Here is a 25,718-nt window from a genome sequence, read left to right as displayed (position 1 = left end):
TCTGGTGGGTTGGGTAGATGCGACTGGCAATAGATGCTCCCTCAGATACCCTGGTCCCAAGCCATGAAGGGCTTTAAAGGTGACAACCAGCACCTTGAATTGCACCCAGAAGCAAATTGGCAACCAATTCAGCTCCCGCAGGAGAGGTGATACATGTACACACCGAGGTCTGCACAAAACCATGCGGGCCACTGCATTTTGCACCAACTGGAGCTTCTGAATGCTCTTCAAGGGCAGTCCCATGTAGAGCACATTGCAATAGCCAAGACGGGAAGTGACTGGCATGAGTGAGCGTGAGTAGGGATTGTTGGTCCAGGAAAGGGCATAACTGGCGTACAACCCACAGCTGCGCAAAGGCCCTCCTGGTCATGACTGCCACCTGCTCTTTGAGCAGGAGTCACAAGTCCAGGAAAACCCCCAGATTACGCACAGGGTCTGTGGTAGTGCCGCCCCATCCAAGACCAAAGGTGGCAATTCTCCCTGGGCCAAAGAACCCCAAACCCAGTGTTCTGACCCAGGCTTCCTTAGAAAGCAAAAGCAAAGTCTTAGTCCCAACAAAACCGCTCTTATTTAAACAACTGCGAATTCCTTTCATTCACAGTCAGCACAGCTTATCAGTCTTTCAAAGGAATGTTTATCCATATGCACCTTATCCTGTTAGGAGCGCTGCCAGTTAATTAGTGTCCAAACACAGAGCAAAGCAAAACTTGGCATAGAGTTTCTCACAAACAGAACTTTCCAGACAGATGAACGAATTGTTTCCTGCAACAGCCCACTCCCCGTTCGTTCCTCCTTTGTTTCCTATGGGAGGGGCTATTCACCTCCTAGGTGTGACTTTCCTCTTGAGTCGACCCTGCTTTCTTAGTTGTTCTTGTCTTTCAGCAGCTCTGCCCATGCGTGCACTGGGAATAGGCTCCAGCTGTTCTTCTGCCTTGCTGCTGTCTAGCTCCCTCTCTGCCGCCAACGCAGAGCCCTCATGTGAGCTTTCCTCAACCCTCAGGACTGGCCCCTGTTCCTCCCCAACCTCCTCACTGTCCGAGTCTACTGCCAGCTCTGCAGGCCGCCAGCGGACCACAACACCCAGAGCCACTCTGTCTTGCCATGGTTTAGTTTCAACTTGTTGCTCCCCATCCAGCCCCTAACAGCCTCCAGGCACTGCGAGAGGGAGGGCACGGCATTGCTTAACTCACCATGGATTGAGACATACAGCTGAGTTTCATCAGCATATTGATGATACCTCAGTCCATGGTGACGGATGATCTGACTCAGCAGCTTCATATAAATGTTGAACAGGAGCGGAGAGAGTACCGAGCCCTGCAGAACCCCACAAAGCAGTGGGCGAGGGCTGGATCACTCCCCTCCTATCAATACTGACTGAGAGCATCCGCAGAGGAGGTGAACCACGATAGCACAGGGCCTCCCACTCCCATCCCCTGAAGCCGCTCCAGAAGAATACCATGGTTGATTGTATCGAAAGCCGCCGAGAGTCAAATAGAGCAAGGATAAATGCACTACCCCCATCCCGCTCCCACCAGAGATCATCCAAAATTGCGACCAATGCCGTTTCTGTCCCAAATCCAGGCCTGAATCCTGACTGCTAGGGGTCAAGATAATCCGTTTCATCCAGAAACCTCTGGAGCTGCCACGCAACCACCTTCCCCCAAAAAGGAAGATTGGAAACAGGTTGGAGGTAGGCCTTGAGGTAGGCCTTAATAGCAGCTCTTACCCGTGCTCGATCGAGTTCATCTCTTCCGCGCAGCAGCGCTCTAGACGTCTCCTCATGCATTTCATCCCTCTCAGTTCCTCTGTATACCACGGAGGGCAGAAAGGTCTACGGGTGAGCAGAGGTCTCATGGATGCAGTCCTATCCAGAGGCTCAGTCACCTTCCTATGACTAAGTGACTTAAGAGCTCAGCTGGACTGTGCAGTAGATCTCCAGTTATAACTCCCAGCTCCTTCTGGAACCCATCAGGGTCTATTAGTCGACGGGGACGGACCAATCTAATCGGTCCTGCCTCCCTGCATGGGGGTATAGCTCTTGAGAAACTCATTGCCACCAGACTGTGAACTGACCAAGGACAGGTCCACCAATTCCAGGTCACAAAGGCACTGCTCCGACAAAAACACCAAATTGGGTGTGTGACCACTATTCCTAGTCAGGCCCTGGATGACCTGGGACAGGCCCATGGAAGTCATGGTTTCCATGAAATCTCTGGCTACCTCTGACCCCACCCCCAGCGATGGCAAGTTGAAGTCCACCAGAACTATAAGCCTGGGGAATTCCACTGCCAGCTCCATGGCGAGGTCCAGGAGCCCGGGTAAGGAAGCTGCCATGCAGCAGGGAGGCTGGTACAGCAGCAGCAATCCCACCTGATCCCTTGAGCCCAACCTAAGAAAAAGGATCTCACAGTCAGGACTTGTGGAGCAGTGCCCCTGGAGGCTGCTAGAGATTCTCTGATAACAGCCACACGCTCTCCCCGGCCCTGAGGTCTAGACTGGTGCCATGCTCGATAACCCATTGGGCACATTATATTCCAAGCACATTGTGATAAAGGTGACTTGACTTGATAGCTTTATTGATTAGCCTATAGGCCAGTGATGGCGAACCTATGGCACGGGTGTCACAGGTGGCACGTGGAGCCATATTTGCTGGAACGCTAGCAGTTAGCTCTGGCGCACATGTGCGCACTGGCCAGCTGATTTTCAGACTTCCAGAAGGCTGGGGGAGGCCATTTTTCTTCCTCCTCATGCTTCAGGAAAGCCTCCGGAGGCTGGGGAGGGTGAAAAACAGCCCCAACAAGCCAACTGGAAGTTCGGGAATCTGCCCCAATCAGTCCCATGTATGCAGATCTCAACCGAACCATTTTGTTTAAGTACTGTGCTGTGTTAAATGTTATTTTCCGGTTCTAGCCGCACATAAGGTAAGTTGTTTTGATATGGGGATCCCAATGGGTCATTCGTTTGGTATATAGACCAAGGTACCTGTCTCTCACCCCCTTATACAAGCAACAATCAAATAGGATGTGAGGCAGGTCTTCTACCTCTGCCACTCCGCAAATGCAGAGACACTCATTGTAGGGTATAGAATGGAATCTCCCATATCTGACCATTGTGTCAAGCTGTTCGAATCTCACTCACTCGCGTAAATATCTCCCTAAGATGTTTTGACAGTTGTAACTTCAAATAGCTGTCTACTTGAAAAGTATGTTTGTATTTACTCAGCCATTTCAAGTTACCCACCTTACTAAGGATAGCTATATCATTTTGTGCTTCTATATCCTTAATTCTTTGGGCAGCTCTTTTTTTGAGTTGTTCTCCTGTTATGCAAGAGAGAGGAAGGCCACAGCTTCTTACAAATTTTTTTAGTTTGGTGATCCAGGAGATTTCTGATTGTAATTTTATTTGCTCTAGTAGACATAACTTGGGGAGTCTATCAGTCTCCATTTCACTGACTTTGCACCAGTAAGTTATATGCTCTAATTTTGGATAGTGCATGAATTGTATGAATTCCCAATTCAGCTCTAACTGCTGCAGCAGATGTTCTTAGATCTACACCCAGAATACATCTCAAGTGCTGGGACTGTGTTTGTTCTGGGACTGTGGTTGAGTATAGACCCCAAACCTCTGCTGCATATAAGAGCATAGGGGTAACCTTAGCTTTTTTTTTTTTTTGAAAAATTGTTATTGGTTTTTACAAATGTTTTAAGGAAAAGGGGGTAAATAGGTATAAAAAATTTTGACAGCTACATCATGCAGGAGGTGGTAATCCCCCCAAATCTCGCAACTTTTACAAAGAAAAATAGGAAAACATCAACATTTGAATAAACATTGGCAGCTTTTAATTTTACATTAAATCATCAGTATATTCAATCATTTTTTGTATCACTTCCAACAATTACATTATAACAACAATTGCAATAATGTTTTAGCTCATTTTTGTGACCTGAGTCTTCTCAGTGTTGCATCCTCCCCCCTGTCTGCTGGCAGAGCCTCGGCCCCTCCCTCCTTCATATCTTGTGTACTGTCCCCTGTTTCGTCTAGGAGGGCATTGTGTTTTTTAATGAAAGCCTCTTCCTCCACAACTGTGTTAATTCTAATTCTGCTGCCCTCCCAGAAAATCAGCATACCTTCTGGCAATAACCATCTAAACCAGACTCCTTTATTATATAATTTCTTTGCTAAAGAGGAATATTTCTTCCTCTTATCTCTTACTTTCTTCGGAATCTGTTTAAGAAGGGTTATTTCTTTGTCTTTATATCTTAGTAGTTCCCCCCTTTGAGCTCCTAGGATAATAATAATAATAATCATCATCATCATCATCATCATCATCATCATCATCATCATCTTTAATTTATAAACCGCACCCTTTCCTAAACAGGACTCGCGGCGGTGTACAGTCATATTAAAACAGTATGAATACAAAATATAGATATACTTAAATATACAAATAGGTAAACGGAGGAGGTAGGATATGGACTGTACAATATTTAAATTAAAATACAAATAAACATTAAAATTACCCTTAAAAACTACCCAATAAGATGTTTGCCAGGAGGTTAAAATGGGACTATAAATCAGTTAAGCCAGCTAATTGGAACAGGTGGGTCTTAAGCTTCTGTCAGAAGGAGCGGAGGTCGGTAGTAGTTCTAATATCAGGGGGGAGGTCATTCCAGAGGGTTGGGCCCATCACAGAGAAGGCTCTACTCCTGGGCGCCGCCCGTTGACACTGCTTAGTGGACGGCACCTGGAGGAGTCCCTCCCTGTGAGAGCGGATTGGTCACAGGGATGTATGAGGTGAGATGCGATCCCGCAGGTAACTAGGTCCCGTGCCATGGAGCGCTTTGAAGATAGTAACCAACACCTTGAAACGCACCCGAAAAACCACAGGCAGCCAGTGCAGCTCGCGCAGGAGTGGTGTTATATGGGAGTATCTTGTCCTCCCCATGATGGCCCGCGTGGCCGCATTCTGAACTAGCTGTAGTCTTCGGGTGCATCTCAAGGGGACCTCATCTCTTGTGGTCTTTCTAAGAAATTTAACATGGATTTCCCTTGGAACATTGTGTGTTCTAGCATATGCTGAATTGATCCTATAAATCAGATCAATATCCCACCATAGCTGTTGTTTATCTCTTTTAATGTATTCTGCTAAGATTGTAGTCATAATCTCCTTAAGATCTTCATTCTCCGTTTCTGGCAAGTTTTGGAATCTAAGGAAAAAAGACATCCTTTCAAATTCCATATTTATCATATGGTTTTCAAATTCTATATTCCCCTTATGAATTGTCTTAACCTCCTCCCTCATCCCAGCCGTGCCCTCCTCCAGTACACCTATTCTCTGTTTATTTTGTGTAGCTTGTTGTTGCGTTTCTCTGAGCTGGTCATTTAGTTCTGTCAGTTGTTTTTTCAATTCATCTTGTCCCTTTAAAAGAGTTTGAAGCATTTGGTGAACAAATAAATCCTTTGGACTCTCTTCGGGAGGTTTAGGTTGTAGAAATGACATCAGTTGTGTCTGTTGAGTGATCGAGCTGGACGTAGAGGATGTCGGGGCTGAGGATGCCTTACCAGGCGGTAATTTTTTAGGGCCCATTATGAAACTCAGAGATAGCTATAAGTCTGTACAAAGAAATGGCCTCTGTGGAAAAGCACAACCGGGAGAGATCGCAAGGCAGGCAAGCCCAGAAGAGAATGTTAGTCTTCCTGTGCAGCTCCAAGCCAAATAATTTAATCAAATATTCCAAATCCAAGGGAAATACGTGGTAGGAGAGGCTCCTGGAGGTCTCTGGGGTGTGAAATAGTACAAAGCCAGAAAATATTTCAAGACGGGAACTTCATTCGTAAAGGCAAGGAAGAAGGAGGAAGTTGGCCATCTTGGCTCAGCCTTCACAGGAGGTCAGAAAGCAACAAGTCAAAAGTTCCCATAAATAGTTTACAAGAATCAACTCAGCCATCCTTTCTCTCGCAATTGTAGTAAAAAGTCATTCTCCCATTACTTAAAGGAAGTGAAAGTAGGTTTTTAACTCTCTCTCTCTCTCCTCCGAGAGAGAGAGATATTACGAATGCCGCTTTTCCAAGATGGGGTGGAACCCCCCCCTCCAATCTTAACACTTCCAAAGATTGAAACAAAGTTTTGAAAAGACTGCTGTTCATCAATTGGATAGATTAGCAAGAGATTTGGGGAGACTTCCCACCTCACCGCACTTCAGCTGTAGCCTTCAATTAGTTGTTTCCTTCCAGGCTCCGCTCGGCGAAGACGCGTGGCGACATGACAGCGCCGCCGCACCCCCCCCCACACTTCCCAGCTCCTGGGGCGAAGCTGGAGACCCCCCCGCGGCCGCCACCGATCCAGGGGCTCCCAACAAGCTGCCCTGCGTCAGGGAGCCCCTACAAGGCCCCCTGTGCTCCCAAAGGGAGCCCACCGAAAAGACGAGTAGCGGATGCGCATGTCCGTCGCCTTCGGGGACCGGAAGTTGTCTCTCGGTAACCTTAGCTTTATAAACCTTAATTAATGGGGCTAGGGAGCCTGGGTAACTATGGTTCTTTAGTTTAAGCCAGTGGTAGTCAACCTTTTTCTACCTACCGCCCACTAATGGATCTTTCTTGATAGAAAAATTTCCTTACCGCCCACCAGTTTTGTCCTTCGACTTCTCCTCCTCCTCCTTTCCCCACAACCCCACTCCCTTCTAGCAGTGATGATGTTACCTAGTTTGGTAATGAAATGTCTGTAAGAAAACCACCAAGCTCAGAAAGCAGCAAGGATCCCACTATCCCCCACCTCCTCTTTCTCCCTTTCTTTCTCCTTTTTGTCTTTTCTGCTCCTTCCCCCCCCCCCACAAGCTCAGAAAGCAGCAAGGATCCCACTATCCCCCACCTCCTCTTTCTCCCTTTCTTTCTCCTTTTTGTCTTTTCTGCTCCTTCCCCCACCCCCCACAAGCTCAGAAAGCAGCAAGGATCCCACTATCCCCCACCTCCTCTTTCTCCCTTTCTTTCTCCTTTTTGTCTTTTCTGCTCCTCCCCCCCCCCAAGCTCAGAAAGCAGCAAGGATCCCACTATCCCCCACCTCCTCTTTCTCCCTTTCTCCTTTTTGTCTTTTCTGCTCCTTCCCCCCCCCCAAGCTCAGAAAGCAGCAAGGATCCCACTATCCCCCACCTCCTCTTTCTCCCTTTCATTCTCCTTTTTGTCTTTTCTGCTCCTTCCCCCCCCCCCCCAAGCTCAGAAAGCAGCAAGGATCCCACTATCCCCCACCTCCTCTTTCTCCCTTTCATTCTCCTTTTTGTCTTTTCTGCTCCTTCCCCCCCACACCCCACCCCACCCCCTTCTAGCACTTCACCAGCTCAGGCGCGACCGGAGAAGTTTCTCTTCTCAGAAATGTCTTCAGTGGAGCGGTGGCAGCCTGGCAGGCTGAGCCTGCGTCCCTTTCAGGAGCTTCACTGAGGAAACTTCTCCGGTCGCGCCTGAGCTGGTGAAGCGCAGGCAAGCGCCGTCCCATCGCCAGGGAAACAGTGAGTGAGGTGAATCACGTGGTTGCTCAGATCACACGGGCGCAGCCCGAGAAGACATTTCTGAGAAGAGAAACTTCTCCGGTCAGGCTGCGCCCGTGTGATCTGAGCAACCACGTGATTCACCTCACTCACTGTTTCCCTGGCGATGGGACGGCGCTTGCCTGCACTCCACCAGCTCAGGCGCGACCGGAGAAGTTTCCTCCCCTTCCTCTTCCCACGTGTTTGCTTGTGCACGCGCTTGCACTCGCCTGCCCACTCGCACAAAAGGAGGTTTTAACCTCTGAAATCCCTAATGCACGCATTCTCGCACGCGTTAGTTCAAAAGGAGGTTTTAACCTCCGAAATCCCCACCGCCCACCTGGAATCCCAAAACGCCCACTAGTGGGCGGTAGGGACCAGGTTGACGACCCATGGTTTAAGCAGTAAATTCAAATGGCCTTTTGCTCTAAATGTACTCCATTGATGATGACAAGCCCAAGATCCAGTCTTGGAAAAAGTTATACCTAAATATACAAAGGTGTTAACCTGGTCAATTGGTTCACCATCTAATTGCCACCTATGTCTCTGATGGTGTTTTCCAAAACACCATTATTTTTTATTTAGATTTACCAATGATTAGGGAGTTATCCTGGCAATAAGAGCGGAATCTTCTTAATAGCCTACATAATCCTACTTGTGAATATGATAATAGAATCATATCATCAGCAAAATGCAAGATGTTACAGTAAGTATTTAGGATCATCGGCATGTGTACCATGGGAACCTTCATTAACCCTGGCAAGTCATTGATATATAAACTAAATAATAATGGGACCAGGATATACCTTTGCCTTACCCCTTTATTGGTGTGACTCCTGTTAGTCAGAGCCCCATTAATCCCATACCGCACCCTCAAACAGGTACTTGTGTAAAGGGCTTTAAAGCCAGCAGTCTAGGTTCTATTTTAAGAGATGTCAGTTTACTCCATAGTACTTCTCTGTTTACCATATCAAATGCTGCTGTAAGGTCTATAAAAGCAGCAAACAGGGGTCTCCTCTTATAGGCATATTTGGCAATTAGATGGTTCAAGACAAATCAATCAATCAATCAATCAAACTTTTATTTATAAACCGCGCCCTTTCCTAAGCAGGACTCGGGGCGGTGTACAGTCATTATTAAAAACCATATACATATCAAAATAGAATACATATACATAAACATAGACATAGACGGAGGAGGTAGAAAATATACTGTACCATATTTAATTAAAATACAAATAAGATTAAAATTCCCTTAAAAATTCCACAATAAGATGTTTGCCAGAAGGTGAAAGATGGAGCTATAAATCGGCTAAGCCAGCTAATTAGAACAGGTGGGTCTTAAGCTTCTGTCGGAAGGAGTGGAGGTCGTTAATAGTTCTAATATCGGGGGGGAGGTCATTCCAGAGGGTTGGGCCCATCACAGAGAAGGCTCTAATCCTAGGCGCCACCCGTTGGCACTGCTTGGCGGATGGCAGCCTTTGACCAAGCTTTGCAGGTGCCTGCCGTGGACGCTCCAGTAGCAGCCTTGGCCTCCGCTTCCTCCGTAATAACAGGAGACATCTCCAGCTGTCTCAAGGCAGAGGACAGCAGAGCGGAGCTGGTCATGCGGAGGACCTTCCAGGCCGCCTCATGGGCCATCAAGGCGGTGGCGACCGCATCCTTTTTTAATAGATCGACCATTTTGTGGCTGGAGCAGATCCGGGATAGGACGCCTGCTTCAGATGTAAGGCTCCAGCAGGACATCACAAAGTTGCTGGCGGCGACCCAGTTCTCAGCCGATGCAACCCTGGATGCAGTAAAGTATGCCTCCAGATGCCTTTTATGGCTTCGTCATTGGCAGGCCGACTTCCGGGCGAAGTGGCCCCTGGCGGAGGCGGATTACGCAGGAGACAAGCTCTTCGGACCCGCTTTGGACCCCATCCTCGTCGAGGATAAAAATAAGAGAAAGGTCTTCCCGTCCACCACCAGACGCGCAGACCACCGAGCGGCGCCATACCCCAGGAGAGCCTCATACCGACCACCGGAGCAGGACAACCAGACACAAAGGTACTCAGCTTCCAGCTACTCCAGACAGGGAGACAGGCAGTTCTCCAGGGAGAGGTTCAGACCCCAGCAGGCCGGTAAGCGGCCCTTTCAATAATAATAATAATATATTTATTTCTTAGCCGCACCCTCTCCCGAAGGACTCAGGGCGGCGTACAACGAAACATTCGAAATAAATATGTAAACAAAACAAACATATAACAAAGGTACACTAAAACATACATACATACATAAGGAGGAGATCGATTGATAAAAACAATTAAAATACTGTATTTAAAACCCCTAGAAATTAAATATAATATAATTAAATATAATTAAAATACCCAGTTAAAAACCCGTCAAGGGGGGGGGCGGCCGCTCTTTCCGCAGGGGTAAGTGATTCGGGCTCGAATCTACCCATCGGCGGTCGCCTCTCTTTTTCACAGACCACTGAGAAGGCATCACCTCGGATGCCTGGGTTCTTCAAACCATCGGAGCGGGACTCCATCTGGAGTTCCGCTCCCTTCCACCCAGTAGATTCCTCACCTTTCCCTCCTCCAAGAACCCGGCCAAGCGCGCCCTCATGCGCGAGGCCATCCGGCACCTCCTGGACATTAGAGCCATAGAGCCGGTTCCGGAGGAGGAGAAGGGATCAGGGTTCTACTCACACCTTTTCCTAGTCCCCAAAGGTACAGGGGGGTGGAGAGCCATCCTAGACCTCAAGCTCTTGAACTCCAGAATTGTCTACCGCATGTTCAAGATGGCCTCCCTCAAATCCATTCTGGAGGGGGTCAGGCAGGGGGATTTCCTATCTTCCATCGACCTCACGGAGGCCTACCTTCACATTATGATTGCCCCTGATCATCACAGGTTTCTTAGGTTCTCCCACCAGGGAGACCACTACCAGTACAGGGCTCTTCCCTTCGGGCTGGCATCAGCCCCCAGAACCTTCACCAAGGTAATGGCCGCGGCCTACCTCCCTTCCCTCCCGGTCCGTCTCCACTGTTACTTAGATGACATCCTAGTCCTAGCCCCCTCCGCTCCCCGCGCAGAGAAGGATCTTGCTATCACCATCAGTACCTTGTCTTCCTTGGGGTTCTCAATCAACCTCGAGATGAGCCATCTGACACCCTCCACCAGCCTCCAGCATTTGGGAACCATTATAGATTCGGTGGAAGGTAGGGTCTTCCTGTCCCAGGAACGCAGGGACAGCATCGTGGAACTAGTCCAGGAGATTCGCAGGCTTAGATCTGTTCCGGTAGCTCTCCTCTCCAGGCTCCTCGGGAAGCTCATATCCTGCATCGGGATCGCCCCTTGGACTCGTCTCCACGCCAGAGACCTGCAGTGGTTCCTTCTTCCCCACCAGAGGAACGGAACAGCCGACGCAAACTTCAAGGTCCTAGTGACCCCTCAGGTACTGCTCTCCCTCCGCTGGTGGAGGTCCTCCTCCCTGGCGAAGGGGTCTCTTTTCAGGGAACCGGACAGGCTGGTCCTCACCACGGATGCAAGTCTGTTCGGCTGGGGGGCCCATCTTCAGTCCCAGTTGGCCCAGGGCCGGTGGACACCGACGGACCTGCGAAAGAACATCAACTGGCTGGAGCTCAGGGCAATCCACCTAGCCCTTCGCCGGTTCAAACCGACGGTTGTGGGACAACACATCTTGGTACTGACGGACAACGTGGTGGCAAAGGCACATGTGAACAAGCAGGGAGGTACCCACTCCGTGGCTCTTCGCAACGAAGCAAAGCCCCTGGGGTGCTGGGCAGAGCGGAACCTCCTGTTGATCCGAGCGGAGCACATCTCCGGAGTGGAGAACCAGCAGGCGGACTGGCTCAGCAGGGAGACAGTAGACCACGGGGAGTGGCAACTTCATCCCAGCATCTTCGCGCAGATCAGCCAGAGGTTCGGTCAGCCAATGGTAGACCTCTTCGCCTCTCCATCGAACGCACAGGTTCCGGATTTCATATCCCGGTTTCCTTCCTGGGGGGCGGTGGACGCCGGCGCACTACGCTGCAGGTGGCCAGCAGGCCTTCTGTACGCTTTTCCCCCGCTCCCTCTCATACCAGGGGTCGTGAGGAAGCTAGTGACAGAGAGGGCAGAGATCATCCTAGTAGCCCCGCACTGGCCATGACGACCCTGGTTCGCGGACCTGGTGGAGCTGTCGGTCCTCCCTCCTTGGCGGATTCCACAGGGGAGGGTAGAGCTGCGCCAGGGGAGTCTGATCCACCCAGACCCGGAGTGGCTCAATCTGACCGCCTGGCGCTTGAGCGGGAACAATTGAGGGTGTCCCAGATCTCTTCCAGAGTCATCAGCACCCTGGAGGCTTCCAGAAGGAGATCGACCACCCGCATTTACGACGTGACGTGGGCTGCCTTCTCCAGCTGGTGCCAAGCCAGGCAGGTAGAACCTTCATCAGCCTCCGTACCCCAGGTACTGGACTTCCTCCAGGACGGCTTGGATAAAGGTTTGGCGCACAACACCCTACACAGGCAGGTCTCGGCTCTAGCTACCATCCTCAAGGGGGAGGGCTCCCAGTACCTTTCCCAGGTTCCAGTCATCAAAAGATTCCTCAAGGGGGTGGCCAACCTCCGGCCTCCGGTAGTCCACCGGTTCCCCTCTTGGGATCTCCCCACGGTCCTCCAGGCCCTCCTGGAGCTGCCCTTCGAGCCCCTCAGGGAGGTCAGCCTTCAACTTCTCACCCTCAAGGTGACCTTCCTCGTGGCGATCACCTCGGCCAGGAGGGTCTCTGAGATTAACGCCTTGTCATCTAGGGCAGACCTCTGCACCTTTTACAATAACAGGGTTGTTCTCAGGCTTGACCCAGCCTTCATGCCCAAGGTCAATTCCCCCTTTCACAGGGGGCAGGAGGTCATTCTCCCGGACTTCTGCCCTCACCCATCCTCCGAGAGGGAGAAGTCCTGGCACCGACTAGACGTTAGAAGGGCCCTGCGCATCTATCTCAAGCGCACAGCCCCCTTCAGACAGTCGGAGGCTCTTTTTGTCTCCTTCCACACTTCAACCAAGGGCACCAAGGTCTCACCTACCACCATCAGCAGGTGGATCAGGTTGGCCATCTCCAAGGTCTACGAGGCCCGAGGGCTACCTGTACCGCAGGGAATTACCGCACACTCCACCAGGAGTGCGGCTACTTCAGCGGCCTGGGCCACCCAGGCTCCCATCGAGGACATCTGCCGAGCTGCAGCCTGGTCCTCTCCGTCACCCTTCATCAAGCATTACCGGCTAGATACCTATGCCTCGGCCGAGGCATCCTTCGGGAGGCGGGTCCTTCAGGGTGTCCTGGGCACTCAGGAGACTCAGGCCCAATAATCCCTCCCATGGACATCTAGCTTTGGTATGTCCCATACAGTGACTCCTCCCACACCCCACCTCGGAGACTGTCAGTTGGTCCTACCTGAACTGCAGGGTGGTGTGGAAGCAGTCACTTCCTACCCATCAGGCTCCAGCGCCGGGCCTGAGTAAGCAACCACAGACCATCCAAGGTTCAGGAAGGGAAGCTGCAGTTGGTTTTTTCTTCTCTTTCCTTCCAGGTCCTTCTTCCGAATCATCGGTTGATCTGGGGAGTCACCAGGAGGAGCAGAGGGAGTGTCCTCAGATTACCTCAGTCTCCAGGCAATTGGGCCGTAACAATACCCATACAGTGACTGCTCCCACACCACCCTCGAGACATGCAGTTCAGGTAGGACCAACTGACAGTTTCTGCAAAGGCAGACACACACACAAACACACACACTGCTACAGGACGATCCAAAGAGGGGAGGTGGATGCTGCAGAAAAGGCAGCCTTCCACCCGGGCCCACGTTCCTCTCGTGCCAGCTCCGCGGGGCTTCGGGCTCCAAAGCAGCCCACTGGCTTCCCACCCAGCCACCTGCCTGCTCCTCGGCTGCGGCCCTGCTTTCCGCCGCCGAAGAAGCGAAGCAAGAGGCAGAAGCCAATTTAGCCCCTCAGGCGGGGAGCAGGCCACGGCCGAGTCTCCTTCCCCCTGGAACGCCTGACTCCACAGGCCGAGTTTCCGGAGTAGCGCCAGCAGTCGGTTCCTTCTCTTTGAGAGCCACCTTGCAAAATGTCAGAAAATTCCCCATTTTGCAAGGCGGCTCTCAAAGAGAAGGAAGCGGGCGCAGGGCTTCTTCAGAGGAGCCGAGGCCAGAGCTGTGTTGAACCCCCCTCCAGTCTTGGCTCCTCTGAAGAAGCGCTGTGGCCGCTTCGTTCTCTTTGAGAGCCACCTTGCAAAATGTCAGAAAATTCCCCATTTAGCAAGGCAGCTCTCAAAGAGAACGAAGCCAGGCAAGCTGGGTGCCCCAAAAGCACCTGGAGCAGCCCATGTGCACCTGAGCGTGACGCAGTGGTGGTTGTGAAGCCTTGGGGCTCCCAGGTGGCCTTAGTTTTAGGTTGCTTCTCTCTTTGTTCAGTTTCCATCCATTGCTTCTTGTTTTGCCTTTTGGTGCTTTGGAAAATACATTGTCCCCCCTTCTTTCTGGCAGCCCCTTAAAAGAAGGAGAATAGTAATAAGGATATACTAAATAATACTAGGCTAAATGGTGTTTTTGTATACTTGCATTTATAAACATTTGTTTCCTTCAATATATATATATGATATATGATGCCCTTTGTACTTGTATTTGTTTCCTGTAACACATATATGTTATGCCTTTTGTTATGTCTATTATGTCCTTTGGAGTTGTAACACAAATATGCCACATTAGACCCTTATATTTGTATTTCCTGCAGCTAAGGAAAAAATGCTGTTATTGGGGTCTGTAATGTACCTGGCATTTGTCAAAACATATGTCTCACCTTTGATCAGAGTCTCCCACTTCTGCCTAAGAACATATCTCACCTTTGATCTGTTGCCTTCACAACAGGGGGCCAAATGGCCAATCATGAGAAGAAAGGAAAGAGATAGGCTGATAAGGTATATTCTATCCTTTTGCAGGAATACACAAGTTGAAAAAAGGTGAACATGTTTACAGAACTATAGATACGTTGAGGCTGGGTGTGACAAGGAATGGCTGAGAGGGGAGGGGCCAGGCAAAGCACCCCTTGATTTGAGTGACATTGAGTTGGCCATGCCCTCCAAGTCACATGACCACCAAGCCATGCCCACAAAATAAGCCATGCCCACAGAACCGGCAGTAAAAAAAATTTGAAACCCACCCCTGGTTTGGAGGAATATACACATTTACCAGTATTCGCTCGAACTTTTCATATTCAAATTTGATAGCTAGGAAGTATGAATATTTATCTTCATTATATAGTTTCTCCCCCTGCCATTGCAACTCTTGCTTTATAATAATACATAGCCCACCAGAGGGTCTCCCTTTGTTTTTTGGGCTGGGGTGGCCCATCCCTGAAAGCCTGGCAGTTGTACTGGTTCATCCACTTTGGTTAACCAGGTTTCTTGAAAGGCTATTACATCAAACCTAGGGAGAAAGCTCATTAGTCCACTATCAACCAATCTATAGATGTAGATTTATGTCTGTTTTTGAAGGGGCGTAACTGAGGATTCATCTTGTGAGAAGATGATGTGGGAAATTTAAGTCAAATGAGGATGGAAGCTGGATTATATACTTAGAGTTTGTTGGGTTAGGGGGCACTGTGTGATGAGGACCTTTTGTCTTTCAGCTGTTTCTCAGAGCCTGGGTGGGTCAGTCAGTGCAGTTACCCCACTGTCAGCCTGTGTGACACTACCTTTTTTTCATTATTGAGCTAAAGGCAGATTGTTGGTTAAATATATTGTCACAAGGTTGAGCAATTAGTGGAGCCAAATTAAATAGAGGCTTTGCTGTAGATTGAGTTGCTGTCAGAGCCTCTTTTTGATCATCCAATCTTTGAATAATATTAACTTGCTCAGGTTCTGGCAATGCACTGAATAGGTCAATCAGCATTACTTCCGGCATATCCTCAGCAGTTTCTGCAGCTGTGGGTAACACAGTTTGTATATCACGCCTTTGCCTTCTCAGGGTCAATTCAGCTGCAACGGCTTCAGGCTTAGCAGCGTTGGAGCCTGGATTTAAAGCAACAGTTCCCTCTTGGTGATGCTGTTTCAGGAGTGGGCACACTTTGTCTGAGCAAAAGACCCATATTGGAAATATTGAAAAGGTGCTCAGAAAGGGCTTCATTCTAAAGAGCATAGAGGGAATTGTGGGCTGCTTGAATGATAGGAGAATTCTCATACGGTGCTTTCTTGCTGGCAGCCACTCTGCATGTTAGTAGATCTATCAGAGTGAATTCACAGCAGAGCAGCTGGCTCAAGGACAGCCTAACTGCTTCTCTATTACTCCAATGCCCTCTATTCACTCTGTTGTTGTATATTTGCAAAGTAACCTTGTTAGTCTGCAGACTGTAGTTATACTGGTCATCTCTTAGGCCTTTGCCTGATTGAGTGTTTTCTTTATGAGTGTTCACTTTTTTGGAAGGAAGACAAGGTCATTCTCTAGTTTCATTTTCTGAATTAGCCATCCCATAGCTATCTGTGGTTGTCCTCCCAAGTCCTGCAGTATTTGGGTGGCTCCTAACAAACTTTGCAAAAGATTCTTTCAGGCTGTCAGGCATGCCTCCCTCAATAACCAAGAAAGAAAACTCCTAACTCCATTGTTCGTGGAATTAAAATACTTTTACTGGTTATGAAAAGATAGCAGCGAAAGTAAAGCAAGATCTGAGCCAGGAAGGCGCGAACAAATACATATCAAATGATAACCCAGCCCCCTCCCTCCAACGACCCCACCCCAGTGTCCAATCTGCAACTCCCTTAGGTGTCATGTGGGGTGCATCTCCAAAAGGCATCATCAGGTTGGTATGCAGTACAGTTGGCCTTGACCAAGTCCAAACACCGCCCACTAGCATGCGCAGAAGATGGTGAGAAGAAAACTCCCTTTTCCATTCACTTCTGTACCATTTATTCCCATCCCAAACACCATGCCCCCACCCTCTCCGTTTCTTATGGCAGACGATAGTAAGTAAGCGAAGCAGAGGCTGACATAGGCAGTCAACCTTATTTATGAGAGTTGATAAACGTTCATAGATTTGAGTTTACAGTTTGAGCTGTAAGCAAACATTGTCTAGAGAGGAAATCTCACATTTCCCCCCTTTAAATTTATTACATCTCCCTCCTGTGCAAGGAAGGCTGCTGCTGAGTTCCAGGGAGGGGAACCATTCTCCGAGAGAGAAGAGGACAGTTCTACATGCTGTTTTGCTTTCGAGTTCAGTTTGTAAGTTCCATTCCAATGAGTCACATAAATTAAATTTATCTGATAAGGCGTCTGCTGATGAGTTACTTATTGGAACAGACTGTCTGTTTGCAGTACAATCTTCCATTTTCTGCTGCTTCAATGGCTTGGATGAACTCTCTGCTGCAGAGTGCTGTCTCTTTCTCCTTTTCCCCATTCTTAAAAATCCTGGCTTGTAGTATTGTTAAACTGTATCTAAAACAAATGGTAGCTACACTATATGTGCTTTTGTAAAAATCCGGTATAGATTAAAAATGAGTTTAAAAATATAAAAACACTTATATATATATTAAAAAAAGAAAAACCTAATTTACTTTTGGAAGAGCTCTTTACAGCCATTGATGCCTGTCCTCCATCTTAGCTCCATCTTACCATTTTTAGTCTTGTGATAAAGGTAAAGGTTTCACCTGCTCAAGTCATGTCTAACTCTAGGGCATGGTGCTCATCTCTTGTTTCTCGGCCAAGGAATCCAGTGTTGCTGAAGACAATTTCCGTGGTCATGTGGCCAGCATGACTATATGTCGAGGTGCACAGAACGCTGTTACCTTCCCACCAAAGTAGTACCTATTTATCTACTTGCGTTTGCATGCTTTCAAACTGCTACATTCTCCATAGTGAGGGGGAGGAGTATCCAGACTGGGTTAACCTTGTCCTCTCATTGATTGGACTGAGTCAGATAAGCTCTTTGGGCACGCCCACTGGTCACCAGGTGCTACCCAGTTATCGACTCAGTCCACTCACTGGACGGTTGACCATTCTGGATCTCCAGCAATTTAATTGAATTTAAAGGAAAAAAGACTTGGACCTGCGAAATTTGCCTCCCAGCACCGCGCTTTAGCCTCCCAGCTGCAAAAAGGACTGCCACAAGCCCTCTGGGGCAGCACGCTGCCCTGGCCACTGAGTGAGACCGGAGTCACTCAGTGAGGACCTTTGCCGGGCAAGCAAGGAAGAGGGCAGAAGCCTCCTGGAGGCAAGCCCTGCCGCGGAGGTTCTAAAAGTGCAGGAGCGCTCCGCCGCTGCCCTCAGGGTTGAGCTGCGAACCGCGGCTTTTCCAAGCGCCGCAGAGTGCCTGCACTACCTCCACGTGGCCAGACAATCGCAGGGAAGCTAAAGAAGAAATCCCTGGCCACAGCAGCGTCGGAAGGAGGCAGGAGGCAGGAATCCAGTGGCAAGGGCGCGCGGCAGCTCCAGAGAGCCTCAGCAGCTCGGTGAGCACTTTTAAAAGTCGCACCCTTTCTTCCAAGTCACGCGGCGCCATTTTGAAGCTGGGAGGACCCACGTGGTCCAAGATGGTGGCGCCCAGCAGCTCCGAGGAGGAAGGAAGCCAGACAGCTTCAAACCCAGCCAGCAGCCCCATCGGAGGGGCAGAGGAGCATTCAACCAGGTCAGTGCCCCCCCCAGAGACTGCCCATAGGAGGGGGGGAGGAAAGGCTAAATCCAAACAGAAGCACCTCTCCCCCAGGGCAGATCCAAAGGAAGGGGGTGGGGGTCAGAAGCCTTCCAAGCCTCCTTCCAAGTATGAGAGGCGAAGGCATAAGACCTTGGAAAGGCTCTGCAAGAAGGCAAGAGCACCCCAGGCATGGGCACAGAGGGGAAGACTCCAGGGACTCCCACCCTCATTGGAGCCATAGAGGGGAACCTAACCATGCAAGCTAGGATCCCTATAGACATCTCTGGCCTTTGGGGCTCTGCTCGGGGGGGGGGGGGGGAAGCCCCCTCCCTTTCTGCAGTGGGAGCAGCCCTGCCCACAAGACCTCCAGGCCTGGGCGCTCCTCTGGCACAGGGAGGCATGGGCCAGCCCCCTCCCATAGGGGCACCCAGTTTCCAAGAGATGATGATGAGGGCCTTTCAGCAATGCATGGCAGCGGCATGCCTACAACCACAGCCACAGCCCCTTCCCCTCCCAGGGCTCCTGACTACCTGGATGCCCAGGAGGAAGACCTTCCCAGTTCCTCAGGCTCATCCCAGGAGGACAGCGACCTGGAAAGTGAGGAGGGAGAGATCCGAGAGAGCAAGCTGTCTGATGATGAAGGCATGCCGCCTCCGAAGCCTACATTCACCGGGTTGTTTCAGCCTTCGTTGTTCAAATCTCTGCTCTTCAAGGCCAAGACAGCAGCCAAGCTGGGCAACAAAGTTACAGAGGCTCCACCTCAACGCCAGGGCTTCTCAGCGGAGAACATTTTTGATGAGCAGGCCATTGAGGCCAACACGATTCCTACGCCCAAGGCCTTCCTCGACCTGGTCAAGCGCCAGTGGGCATCCCCCACTTCTGGCCCTTCACCTTTATCCACAGAGAGGGTCTTCTTTAACGTAGACCAAGAGATGGCACAGACGCTGGCACAACCCTCCATCGACGCTCCGGTCGTGGCTCTGCACACGACTACCACTCTACCCGGGGAACCAGAGGATGCTCTAAAGTTGGAGGACAGGAAGGCGGACCTCACCTTGCAGAGGGGTCATCAGGCGGCCGCTTGGGTGGTGAAAGCAGCCACCACAGCCTCCTTCATCAACAGAACATCCTTGCTGTGGCTGCAGGAACTACAGCAAGGGACCCCCATAACAGATGTCCGATCCCATCAGGACATCAACAAGCTGGTGGTGGCCATCCAGTTTTCGTCGGATGCCACCCTAGCTTCAGCCAGGTTTGCCTCCAGGGCAATCGCTTCTTCGGTGGCTTCCCGCAGACTGCTGTGGCTACGACATTGGCAGGCAGACGTCCGTCACATGTGGTGACTGGCAGCCCCCTTCACAGGGGACGCCCTCTTCGGACCAGCACTGGAGCCATTCTTGATCGAGAACAAGGACAGAGGAAGGTCCTTCCCACCGCCCCGAAAAGGGCAGCTTCAGGACAGCACCGTACCCCAGACGCTCCTACTCCCGGGGTCAAGACTCTGGCTCCTTCTTTCGGGGTCATTACCAGGGGGGATACTCTGCCAGGCAGACATACCCAGACAGGCAACAGAGAGGCAGGCAGCAGAAGCAGCCCTTTCGAGGGGGCGGAGGAGGCAGAGGGGGGCGCTCCTTCCACAAAAACTAAGTCTAGGTCCAGCTCTCCGCCCATTGGGGGGTGCTTGGCATACTTCGTTGACCGATAAGTGGGTGCAGAACACCATCAGGCATGGCCTTTCGCTAGAGTTTCTTTCCAACCCACCGAGTTTCTTCCGGATATGTCCAGTCTCTAACAACCTGACCCGGAGGTTGCTGATGCAGGAGGCCATCCAACACCTGTTGGAGATTAGGGCCATTCAGCCTGTGCCTCCAGAGCAGCAGGGTCAGGGGCACTACTCCATCCTTTTTGTCATTCCCAAGGCTTCGGGGGGCTGGAGAGCGATCCTGGATCTAAAGTGCCTGAACCGCTCTATTCGATATAGGAGGTTCAAGATGCACTCTCTGCACTCTATATTGGAAGGGATTAGGCAGGGGGACTTTCTAACATCCATAGACCTCACGGAGGCCTACCTGCACATTCCCATTGCCAGGGAACACCGTAGGTATCTCAGGTACTGCTAACTGGGACACCACTTTCAGTACCGGGCTCTGCCCTTTGGGTTGTCTTCGGCCCCTAGGGTATTCACTAAGGTCATGGCGGCTCTGGCAGCACACCTGAGACAGGTACCTGTACGTATCCAATGTTATCTAGATGACCTGTTAATACAGTCATCTTCCTTTGAGGGCCCTAAGGGACTTAGATATCACCATGACAGTCCTGAAAGACCACGGGTTTTCGGTGAACATGGCCAAGAGCCACCTCCACCCCTCCACTAGCCTGATCCACCTAGGGGCCCTAATAGATACCCAGGCAAGCACGGTCTATCTGTCAACAGAAAGACAGATAGCCCTCAGACAGTTAGCCACCTTGGTAGTCAGGGAGCGTAGGGTATCCTTAGTCATCCTTTCCAAACTGCTGGGTACCCTGGTCTCAGCCATCAGCATCGTCCCATGGGCGCGCCTCCACACCAGAGTTCTCCAATGGTTTCTTTTGCCTTTCCAGCGGAGGCGCATGAGCTGCTCACAGTCCAAGGTACTTCTTCCAGCGGAAGTCACCCGCTCCCTGTCTTGGTGGAAGTCCCCGGCGATCACAAAGGGCGAGACCTTTTGGACACCAGACCGCATAACGGTAACAACGGACGCCAGCCTGAGTGGGTGGGGCGCCCATCTGCAGGCTCAGATGGCGCAAGGACATTGGACTCAGGTGGAGGGGACTCACAGCATAAACTGGCTGGAGCTCAGGGCGTTCCGCCTGGCCCTCTTACACTTCCATCGCTCAGTCAGGGGCCTTCACATATTAGTCCTCACAGACAATATCACCACCAAGGCCCACATAAACAGCCGGAGGGGGACCAGATCGAGGGCTCTCATGCAGGAGGCCAGGCGTCTGGGGCTGTGGGCCGAAAGGAACCTCCGGTCTCTGAGGGCAGAGCACATAGCGGGGGTGGACAACACCAGAGCCGACTGGCTCAGCCGGGCCGAGGTGGACAACACAGTGGAGACTACGGCCGGCGATCTTCGAAGAGGTGGCAAAGCGCTTCGGACACCCGGAGGTTGACCTGTTTGCCACTCCGCTCAACGCCCAGCTCCCGAGGTTCTTCTCCAGGTACCGGACACGGGGGGCGGACGCTCTCCGGTGCCCCTGGCCCCAGGGTCTACTGTATGCCTTCCCGCCCTTACCCCTGATCCCCAGGGTCATATGGAAGGTCCTGCAGGAGAGGGCGGAAGTGGTTCTGTTGGCCCCCCCACTGGCCCCGCAGGCCGTGGTTTGCAGATCTCCAGTCTCTGTCAGTGGAGAGACCCTGGAGAATCCCCCAGGAGAAGATATCCCTCAGCCAGGGGTCTCTGGAGCATCCAGACCCCCAATGGCTCCTGTTGACCGCTTGGCACTTGAGCGGAGCATCCTGAGGAAAGACCTATTCTCCCCCAGGGTGATGCAGACCATCCAGGCAGCCCGCAGGCCCTCCACGGAGTGCATTTATGGTGCCACATGGCGTGCGTTTTCCTCATGGTGTAGCTCCCGGGGGCTCGATCCGATCCAGGTCACGGTGCCACAGGTTCTGGACTTTCTCCAGGAGGGTCTGGACAGGGGGTTGGCTCCCAACACGATCAGGAGACATGTTTCAGCCATTTCATTAGTTCTCCTGTGTGGCAGGAACCGCAGTTTGACTCACCACCCCATGGTCAGACAATTCCTAAAGGGGGCTTCCAACCTCAAACTGCCCACGGTACACAGGTACCCGTCCTGTGACTTACACAGGGTTTTGGACGCTCTCACAGGCGCTCCGTTTGAGCCTTTACGAACAGTTTCTCTTGAGTTCCTGACTCTTAAGGTGGCCTTCCTGGTGGCCATCACCTCCACCAGGAGGATATCCGAACTGCAAGCGCTGTCCACCAGAGAGGATCTCTGCGTGTTCCACCAGGGCAGAGTGGTGTTGCGGTTGGATCCGTCCTTCATCCCCAAGGTGTGCACCAGCTTCCATCGAGTGCAGGAACTGATCTTGCCCAACTTCTGTCCAGACCCTTCTCACCCGTTAGAGAAGAAGTGGCACACGCTGGACGTAAGGAGGGCTCTGAGGATCTACCTCAGGAGAACCAGGCCAAGCAGGAAATCCGAAGCCCAGTTTGTCTCCTTCCAGCCGGGAACTCTGGGAAACAAGGTAACCACCACCACCTTAGGCAGGTGGTTGCGAAACTGTATTGCCACTGCCTACCAGTCACAGGGCCTGCCTACGGCAGTTCGTATCACAGCTCATTCTACATGGAGCGCAGCCACTTTTACGGCCTGGGCCACACAGGCCTCCTTGGGCGAAATCTGCAGGGCAGCCACATGGGCTTCCCCCTCTTCCTTCGTAAGGAACTATAAATTGGAGTCCTTTGCCTCGGCAGAGGCCTCTTTCGGCCGCAGGGTATTACAGGCGGTCCACAGGGCGGGGACCACGCCTCACCAGGCGTGAGTTGGGGGCATGGTGCCTCAGGGGTCTCCCTCCCTAGGGACGTGTAACATTTGGTACGTCCCAGTCTGGATACTCCTCCCCCTCACTATGGAGAAAGGGCATTGGTACTTACCTGATACGCCTCTTCTCATAGTGGTGGAGGAGTATCCAGCCCCTCCCTGACAGTGTTATGTTGATAAAGTGTTATGTTGGTTGTTTACAAGGTTTTTTGATGTTTAAACCAATAAAAGCTAATAACTGGAAAAAGAGTCTGGAGTGAATGGTGCAACGAGTCGGATAGAGTTCTTTGCCGATAACTGGGTAGCACCTGGTGACCAGTGGGCGTGCCCAAAGAGCTTATCTGACTCAGTCCAATCAATGAGAGGACAAGGTTAACCCAGTCTGGATACTCCTCCCCCACTATGAGAAGAGGCGTATCAGGTAAGTACCAACACCCTTTTGCAGGAGCTTAGGGCAGGAATGGGAGATCACCCCATCATGTGGCGCTCAGGTCTCAAACCCAGGCTGTCAGCTGACAAGCTCAGCATCTATAACTGCTGAGCCATCGTGCCCCTACATTGCAGAAGACGTATATAATAAATCTTCCATGGATTTGCAGTCATCAGCAAATCAAAAATCAGCAAATGGTAAAACTCTTCCACTAAAGATAGTGAGATGTTTTGTATCTCTACTTCCATTTCTTTCCCACTCCCAGAATTATTGTTTTAGAACATTTTTAAAAGGGAAAACGACTACCCTTGTATGGTGGAATATATGAGTGGTGGTATGAGGGGTTCTACAGTGTCTCCTTGTCAGCTGATTGGCTTTCTTCTATTAGTTTGCAAGCCCAGGTGTTTCCTTTTCCTAGCATTTGCCTGCCATTTGGTTTCCTTGTGTGGACATTCTCCTCTTTTGCTATTCTAGACACTACAGGCTGGGGGGTCAGTCCTCGAGGTGCTGGCTATTTATTTGGCAGTGATGTGGTGGCACAGTTCAACGCAGCAAATGATATTGACATGATTTGCCGGGCACATCAGCTGGTCATGGAGGGATACAAATGGCATTTCAACGAGACAGTTCTTACAGTGTGGTCAGCCCCCAACTATTGCTACCGGTGAGAAACTGCAAGAGTATGCCTGTGAATAGGAAGAATTGTGGGATGGGGAGAGGGAGATTGAAATCAGCCGAGTGTGTTGTCCAGGGATGTGTGGCATTGATGAAACCTGAAGCACACAAATTTGACCCCTTTTCTCTCTTCCAACTACAGCTGTGGGAATGTTGCAGCCATCTTGGAACTGGATGAACACCTTCAAAAGGAATTTATCATCTTTGAAGCAGCCCCTCAAGAAACCCGAGGCATCCCATCTAAGAAGCCTGTTGCGGACTACTTCCTGTGAATGCTGCTCCTCCCTCTTCCCCCTTGAGCAGCTTCTGTTTCCTATTCTGGATGGAGTGGTCAGCTTCTCTTTCAGCCTTTGGCAGGGGTTCAGCTCTCTTCTTTCCTTCTTTCCCTTACCCTGGCCCCCTTGCCCAATAAATTCTCAGTTCTGGACCCCTTAGACTGAATTAACCATCTTTTCCCAACATTGCTGATTCCTGGGCAATCCCTAGGATTACCATCATTGGTATGTTCCCCCTCCCCCTGGGGGGAAAACACTTTTTAGGATTTGTCAGCTCTTTCCATGAAAAGAAGTATCAGCCCAGGAACAAAGAAAAGTTGTAGTTCTTTAAAGATATGGGAATTGTACCATAATCAAATCTGGAGGACACTAATTTAGAGAAGGCTGTTCTAGAAGAACTGGAAATTATTGCTTAGAGAATATATGTTACAAAGAACTGGATTTCTTTGAAAGAAGTAAGGAGAAGCCAGATTGATCAAAGAATATATGATCTTGTTAGGGGAGCTTATTATCTGGTTTAATTCTCCCCCTCCAGCTGGGTTACTTAGATGCTTTTTTTCTTTTTTCTCTTGTCAGCTGGCCTTGGAACTCCATGGTTTTGATGCCACTCTGAAAGATTTAAGCAAACAACAGGAAGTGCTTCAAACTTTTGCTGTTTTAGGTTGCTGGAAGACCTACAGTGTTGAGGGTTTTTGGCACTTCAGTCTGTAATTTGCTTCAGTTATATGGAATAGATTGAGCTAATATAGGAAGTCCTTCCTTTGTCTGCCATCGCTCCGGATTCCCACTCTGCTCCGTAAAAACTATACAGCCAGTGGAAGACAAGACTGTCCCCAGCATACCATACCCAAAAAATCCTGATCTTGCAAAAATATTTTTTTGTGGTCATGGGGTGGGGGGTCCAAATGCCCTCTGGAATCTATTCAGCTTTGGTGAATGGATTTATTAAATATTTTATAGGCAGATCTGGTTCTCTTCTCCCTGACTATGGAGATTGGGACCACATCATGCTAATGAATTTGACCAATGGAACATGTTTTCTCTTTTCTCCCTCTGATCTTCTGCCCCTGTGGGGATGAGGTAGCCACACCTGTAATTCCACAGGCTGACATCTTCCCCTTCCCTTCTTTACCTTTATTCCTGTGAAGGAATGTGCAGTCCAGGTATCTATTTAGAGTTGGAAGGGGGAATTTCCTGCCATCTCCCATGATCTGTCTCTTGCTCTAATTTTGTTTTAATTTTGTTTTTCCTATTTACAACTTTTAGATAAAAAACAATAAAATTAAGAAACATTGAGTATCTTGTACATTGTGTTTTTGTATTGCCACATCATTTATGAATGAGTGCTACAGAAATATCTGCAAATATGTCTTTTCTTATGATAGTTAATTTCCTAATTAATTTGGTAGTGGCAGAGAAAGGAAGATGATTTTAATACATTACTGTGGTTCCAGAGGAAAATAAGAGAATTTGCATCCTCTCATCAAGCCAAATGGGCTCTGCCAGCTATGGGAATTGGTTTTTAACATCTGATAAAAACACATTAAAAAAAAAACATAAGTTGCTAGTTCCTATAGTGCTGCCACACCACATGTACCACTCCAATACT

The 25,718-nt window shown here is 50.2% G+C and overlaps 1 protein-coding gene across 6 annotated transcripts in view; it reads left to right on the top strand.

Annotated features, from left to right (window-relative positions):
- Positions 1-25,405, top strand: part of LOC309400849 (serine/threonine-protein phosphatase 4 catalytic subunit-like) — a 45,557-nt gene extending 20,152 nt beyond the window's left edge. For 5 of the 6 annotated variants that reach the window (XM_081969552.1, XM_081969550.1, XM_081969548.1 and 2 more), the window contains 2 exons: positions 23,634-23,823; positions 23,977-25,405. In XM_081969552.1, coding sequence (XP_081825678.1) covers positions 23,634-23,823; positions 23,977-24,106 — 320 coding nt within the window. In that variant the 3' untranslated portion in view covers positions 24,107-25,405. Of the gene's footprint in view, positions 1-6,234; positions 6,255-6,313; positions 6,524-23,633; positions 23,824-23,976 lie in introns of those variants that run through there. The other variant, XM_081969553.1, reaches the window with a different exon arrangement.
- Positions 25,406-25,718: the final 313 nt, after the last annotated feature.

This window comes from Natrix helvetica (assembly GCF_964273705.1).
Source record: "Natrix helvetica genome assembly, chromosome: W".
Lineage (NCBI taxonomy): Eukaryota > Metazoa > Chordata > Lepidosauria > Squamata > Natricidae > Natrix > Natrix helvetica.
Note: the sequence above shows the minus strand (reverse complement) of the source record. Positions and strands in the feature narration are given on the sequence as shown.